General features: G+C 40.3%; 1 protein-coding gene across 1 annotated transcript; it reads left to right on the top strand.

Annotated features, from left to right (window-relative positions):
* The first annotated feature begins 5148 nt into the window (after positions 1 to 5148).
* On the top strand, positions 5149 to 6702 carry ANKRD34B (ankyrin repeat domain 34B). The gene has a single exon (XM_010285706.1). The coding sequence runs from the start codon at positions 5149 to 5151 to the stop codon at positions 6700 to 6702; it is 1554 nt and encodes a 517-aa protein (XP_010284008.1).
* Positions 6703 to 7188: the final 486 nt, after the last annotated feature.

Raw genomic sequence — 7188 nt, forward strand, 5'->3', positions numbered from 1 at the left:
ACCCTCCCGACAGCCCCGCCCGGGGCACTGTCACCGGGCCATCGCACGAAGGGGACAGGGCAGGGTTTGTGGGGTTTTTTTAAACGGTGTATAGCATGTTCGGGTGACCAGAACGCTGAGGAAGGGTTGAGGTCGGTGACGGAAGGTCTGTACGTGGGATGTTCGCCTTGCAAAGCGATTCCGTCAGACTTTTCTCGGTTCAAACACCGGTCCCTTCTCGGTGAATTTTTAAGGGAAAAGCGTTTAACGTGCTTCCTCCTCCAGCCCGCGTTTATGTTTTTCAGGTGTGCTCGCCGTAACTTCTCTGCAGAGAAGTTACCTGTCGCTGTTTTGTCCAGATCTCCCTCGGGAAAAACGCTGGAGCCGTTAGGTGACAAGTCAGGTTGCTGTGGAACAGGAGTCGGTAGCAGCACGGACCTCCATGTAGAGCTCCAGTGAAAACTTTCCTCTCCCAGTCCTCTCCACCGTGCTCCAGCCGCCCGCTGGCAGCAGTCATTTCCACAGGAGACGCCTCCACGGAAAGATGATAAATGCTGTGCGAGGAAGAAGGTACTTTGTGAGCTGGCTGGACCTCTCCCAGCTTTCTTCAGAAGTACAAATGGGAGATCCGAAGTGAGCAGACAGGTGAGAATCGGACAGATCCCGGCCATCCTGCAGCTACCCTTGGCGAGCAGCAAGGCTGAAGAGACTGATGCTTCGCTGTGGAAAGTTGCACTTTACAAGCCAGGTTTGCAAAACTGGACTTGACTCTGGCAACTTCGGGGAGGGGGGCAGTTGGTGCTGTATTAGAATGGTAATTCTTTTAATCGAAAGTTACTCTCCTGTGGTAAATTTCAACATGTTTACGCCAGTGTAAGAAATCAGAGTTCTTGTTATACTGACTGAGAGAATTTACAGGGTTAATGTCGATATGAAGAATCATGAAAATACTTAAAGGTTTATGCTCTTTAAGTGTGTAAGCACATTTTTTTTTCAGAGACAAGAATTGATGACTTAATTTTACTGGAATGATTCTAGACCCTCTAAACACTACTATGAAAGCTTGTTTCTGTAACTCTGAGGGTGCTAATGCACAGAGGGCAGAAAATTTGGCCTACACATTGAAAAAGTGAGGAATATCTTGCAAGAACATTAATTTGTAGCACTCCTTTACTTAGTGAAAATGTTAGTTATGTTTATATTTGTTTATATACCATCGCTGAGCTTTTGCCCCCTCAATCTTGTGACTGTTTGCACTGTTAGATATAAAGAAAACACTGAAAGAGTTTTTCCTTGTAATTAAATGCTACTTACAAATCAAGGAGCAAGGGTTGGAGGAAGAAGTGCTAAAACTTTTACATTTTAGTGGCTCTTCCCACTAGGACGGCAGCAGGACCTGTATCAGAATAAGGCTCTGGGTTACCACTCTTACATTTGCCAGCCTGACCTCAGGACAGGGCACAGCATAAATCACAAGAGCAGCTATTTACTTCTTGGAAACCAATCATCATAGTCTTCAAAAATTGATTTTCATGTTACAAGGTGCTTTGTGCTACTTCATCTCAGACCACTTTCCAGGACAACATAGCTTTTTTTTGAAAATAAAATGAAGCTTTTCCTGGACAGGTAGAATGTTCCAGGAATATTATTTGTACAAGAACACCAGAAATTCATGGATGATCTGAAAGGCCAGTTCATGATTCAGTGTCACACACTAGGTTGCATAGTTCCTCATTCTTTAAACTGCTGTCTTGGCACAAGTTTACCTCCACAGCTGAAAAGCAGCTGTGTCAGTCCCAACATCTCAGTAACACATGTAGTCGTTCTGACATGGCAGTTAATTAGATTTAGGATTGTTGTTCAGCATCAATCTGATGATGAATTATCAAATAAATTACTCTTTTAGGGAATCTGCTTGAATGTGGTCTTTCACTTCAAAATAGCTCGCTGTGGTTTTTTTTAGAGTGGATTGTACCCAGTGCAGTTGTGGCACATATATTTCCACTGAGCCAGTGTCAGTGTGGGTCTTAGGAAAGTCCAGATGCACATTGTTCCCACAGTGGCAATTTTAGGATGATGCAGCACCAAGTGCATTCTCCTGTAATTAGCAGATTCTCCAGATGAAATCATGGTTATCTTCATCTATCATTCAGGAATGTATTCTGCATTACATTGTTCCAGCTGCAAATCTGTAACACTTCCTGTTAATCATATAGTACCTAATTCTGAAGCATTTGTGTATTTTTATTTCCCATTTTATTTTTCTTTCTCCACTTTCCATGCTACCCCCTTTTCCCTTGCAGTGTGAAGTATAGATCAACCTATAAATAATGCTGGATCTTGGCAGCACTGATGCCCGTGCTCCTTCTTTCAGGGATTAGCCAGCCTGCTTTGCAGTCCTGACAGTCTCAACCTGTGTATATAATGCTTAGTTGGGTTTCTGAAACGAAATTTATTATTACCTACAAGCCCCGTTGAGATCTCGAGCACACTGGAACTGCTGACCTGCCTGCACAAGAACATCTTGGGCTTTCTCCAGGCCAGGTTCAGACAACATCCTGGCAAAACAATCTGCTCCACACTCTCAAACTTCAACTGTTGGCTTAGACTAACGTTCCTCTACCCTCACTCACATTAACAGTCCTGGTACACTCTACAGAGACAGTGAATTTAAGCAACTGGAGGCATTAGATCAGATGTCAGAAAAACTGTCTCATTTTTAGCATTGACCTACTGCATGACTTCAAGTAGCATTCTTCTCTTTCTGTGCCTGTTTAATGTTCTTTTGGCCATAAAAGGTATTTCTACAGATGAAAAGACTTGTGTAAGAAGTGCTATATGCTACCACTTAAGTAAAGCAAGCAGTTAAGTATCAGAAGAGCTTTATATAAATATGAAAGAAATGTAAAATCACCAATGACTTCCAGGTAGGTCAAAAACAAGGGAGAACACAATCAGAATTCCAGCATGTGTGCTATCTAAAAGATATTTCTCTTTTAGTTTGTTTCTGGAAACCTAAACACACAAATTAATTGGATACTTTTATAAATGACTTGATAATAATTTTGAATGTATTACTTGTCAAAAATATGCATTTCATAATAATGATTTGCACATCAATGAAACTTGAGATAGATGCTACTGAATCATGTACTTTCAGTATAATGGAATGAATCCTTAATTTCAATGTGATTACTCTTAAAAAATGTTTTGTCAAGACCATGGGGAAAAAAAGCATCGACCGGTCAAAAGAAGATGACAGTACCACAGTTGTGCCCCTGTTCTCAGCAGTGATCGGAAGTGGGATGTTTACTCTCATGAGGACAGACAGAGAAGTTCTGGCCCCCCCTTCATCCTCCTTAATTGCTCAGAACAGGACTGCAGTCATACATACAGACAGCGGACAGTCTTTGTGAGGGCTGTAAGCCCAGAAATACATGCTACCAAAGGTCAACTGGGTCACCTCATGAGATTATCTCTCTTTTTTTTTTTCCTGACATAATAAATATTTTTAGGTATCTTATCCAAACATATGCTACATGTGACTGTTATTACACTGTGTCACCAAATGACACCGATATTGAATAATAGTTAAATACTTAATTAACACACTGCAAGTATGAAGGCCCCTGGCTAATTGTTCTCATTGTGACTGATAAGACACTCACTGTCACTGCTTAGCAGAAGCACCTGTTGCTGCAGAGCATGATGCTATGGAGCTAAATGAACGGGGGGAGGAAATCTGTGATAAAAGTGTCATGTGTAGTTCAACTGACTTTTTTTTGTTCACTGGACTTCTGGAACAAGCTACATTGATATCATCCTCTGATTTTGGAATTCAAAGTAAAACTCCAATATCAGAGAAAATCAGAATGAAATTAGTGCTCTTCAGTTATTCACCAGAACAGTACTAGTGCTTTCAATGGTAAATGAAAATGAGTCTCTGTTAATTTCCTTTGCAGTTAAACTAATTAAACATTTTTATTTCTCTAGAAATACATCATAAATAAACAAATGTAATTTTCATATCCATGTCTAGTCTTGTGTTAGAGTTATATTGCTCTGCCAACTGTTAAATACTGATCATTTTTTTCTCTAAAGATTTTCCCTACCCATGAGTAAGCAAGCACATCAAAGACATAAATAAAAGTGATTTAACTGTATCAGTTGCATGTATGCAGGTATACATTCATATAAGACCTTTTGTTATTTATACCACATTAAACTTTTCATTTTTTTGTGTGAAAAAATTTCACTGGATTTTCTTTGATGCTATCAAAAGTTTCTTTTTTTTTTTTTTTTTTAGAGCTAATGCTGTCTGCCCAGGCACAGGACTCCTGTCAGCTCATGGATCCCCATGATGAGTGGGACAGGCTGTGCATAACTTCGTTTATGCTGTTTCACTCAGACTAGTATGCTTTCAAAGGAGCATAAGGAAGGTAGTGTACTTCTACAAGTGTAATTACTTCTACAAAATACATTAATATTTACTTTCCAGCCATTTAAATAGTTTCTTCTTAGGTTAAAAAATATTTTACTATGCTTGCTTTTCTTATTTATTAATTTATAATTCATAAATCTTGATAAATAATAAGACCCATGAACTTTCTTTTTTCATTAATCTCTAGATGTTTATCATTGTTATTTTATGAGAAAGAATAAATAAACTTGACATTATCTCACATCAATGAAGAAAATGCTGCAGGATTCATTCAAGTTTTGCTTCTTGCACTGATGAAAATCATGAGTGGTGTAACTGTAGCACACCCACTTGGGTGTAGTCAGTATAAAGCCATCAGAGTGTGAGAATTAAACTTTTTTTGCAGCTTATTTGGCAGATTGTGACAAAAGGGAAAATAGTAAAAAAAAAAAAAAAGGTGACAGCCATGCTTTAAGCATCTACAAATGTTATAATTACATCCAAATATTATTTTAGTTTTTTAATAAATTTCTTTAAGTCTGGGAGAACTTCTGAAGAAGGAGGTGGGAATACCTCTCCCTCCCCTTATCCTCATACTTTTTTCACAAAGTACGAGGCTGTTTACAGGAGCAATTTCTACAGTTAAATACTCTTTTTTTTCTCCCCCCCCGCCCCCACAGAGGGCCTCTTTGCTTTCTCTGAAAACCAGGTGTTCTTTCCAGGTGCTAGGAAGGCATGAGACAAGTGCAATGACTGAAACAGTGGAATTGCCAGTGGAGGGGAATTCCCTGATAAGAGCCGTCTATCAGAGCCGCCTTCGCCTCACCAGGCTGTTACTAGAGGGTGGTGCCTACATCAACGAGAGCAATGACAGAGGTGAAACCCCTTTAATGATCGCTTGTAGGACAAAACACGTGGACTCCCAGAGTGTCAGCAAAGCAAAGATGGTTAAATACCTACTGGAAAACAAGGCTGATCCAAACATACAGGACAAATCTGGAAAGACGGCCTTGATGCATGCTTGCTTGGAAAAAGCAGGCCCTGACGTGGTATCTCTGCTACTGAATAGTGGAGCTGACCCAAGCCTGCAAGATCACTCCAATTGCTCTGCACTTGTGTATGCAATAAACTCTGAAGACAAAGAGACCCTGAAAGTTCTTCTTAATGCCTGCAGGGCGCAAGGAAAAGAAGTCATCATCATCACAACAGACAAGTCCCCATTGGGAAGGCAGAAAACGAAGCAGTACCTGAATGTGCCTCCTGCAGACCTTGAGGAATGCCATTCCCCAACTGCTTGCATCTCTCCATCGGAAATAGAACTGAAAACATCTCCATCCCCACTTCCAAGTTCAAATCAAACTAAAAAGGCACTATTCAGCTTTAAAGAGCTGGATCATCCACGAAATGTGGACAACTCATCTCAAACGATTTCACTGACGAGAAATTCCAGCTCAACAAAAGTAGGGTCCAAGCTGGCACAAGTGCAGCGGCTACAGTCTGAACCTTGGATAAAGAGCTCTCCGTCACTGTTTCATCAGAACAAAATTGCCTCTTTACAAGAACTTCAGGATATTACTCCAGAAGAAGAGCTCGCTTTTAAAATCAATGGCCTTGCCTTATCAAAGAGATTCATCACCAGGCACCAAAGTATTGACATAAAAGACACTGCTCATTTATTGAAAACCTTTGATCAAACTGCATCAAAGAAATTATTGTATGATGAAATAAACTCTCGGACTCCTCATGTTGAAGAGAAACATAGTCCCAGTGGGATTCCTATGGGTAAGGATACCAGCTCAGGACAAATAAGCTTTATTTCAAACCTCAGTAGTATTATCCACAAAAGAAATTTAGGAGCAAATCACTACAGCTCTGATTCTCAGTTAACTACTAGTCTAAGTCCTGCTGCAGCAGAAGACAGTAAGTCAGTGATAGGAAAGAAAAAGATTCTTTCTCCATCTCACTCTTTGTTATCAAGTTCTAGAGGAGTACTGGAGAACATGCCTCCTGTTGCCCTGAGCAGCAGAAATCAAGCTTTTCTAGAAAGACGGGGTTCAGGAGCCTTATTGTTGGATCATATTGCTCAGATGAGACCAGGTTTTCTTCCACCACTGAATGTGAATCCTCACCCCTCAATTCCAGATATTACTTTCATAAACAGGGTGTCTGGGATGATTTCTTGTGGACAAAAACACTTAGTACCAGCAGCACCTGCTTTCCCTAGGGAGACCAAAAATACAAAAATGCTACTAAGGAGGCAGTCATTACAGACTGAGCAGATAAAGCAATTAGTGAATTTTTAACAGGGGTTTAAAGGATTACAAAATCTTTATGATATGTACATATTCACTGCACTATCTGATTGTGATGGTACACATCACAAAAGATAGCAGGTCTGTGACGTAAAGTTTTCTGCCTTGGAGTTAAATAGCTTAGAGACTATGTGAAAAGATATACTAAACTAATAACACTGCTTTCTGCAAACTAAGGACTGTTTTCATAATGCTTTCAACTTCAACACTGAACTCTTACTTACCACAGGCTGAACCCACAACCGGTCCTAGGCACTGCAGTTCTCATTTTAGGTTGGAAATAGTATCCCCGGTAGTATACTCTTTTGGCATCTGGAAAGGTGGTACACGTGGAATGTGGGAACTTGAAACATTTGACTGTGATGCTGGACACAAGACTGACTCTTTCCAAGTTATGCAATATCCAGAAATTACAGACATAAGCAGCATGTGCAAAGAGCAGGCAGTGGTCAAGTGTACATAGACAGCGTCTGCTGG

The sequence above is a fragment of the Phaethon lepturus genome, unplaced genomic scaffold (genome assembly GCF_000687285.1).
Source record: "Phaethon lepturus isolate BGI_N335 unplaced genomic scaffold, ASM68728v1 Scaffold55414, whole genome shotgun sequence".
Classification (NCBI taxonomy): domain Eukaryota; kingdom Metazoa; phylum Chordata; class Aves; order Phaethontiformes; family Phaethontidae; genus Phaethon; species Phaethon lepturus.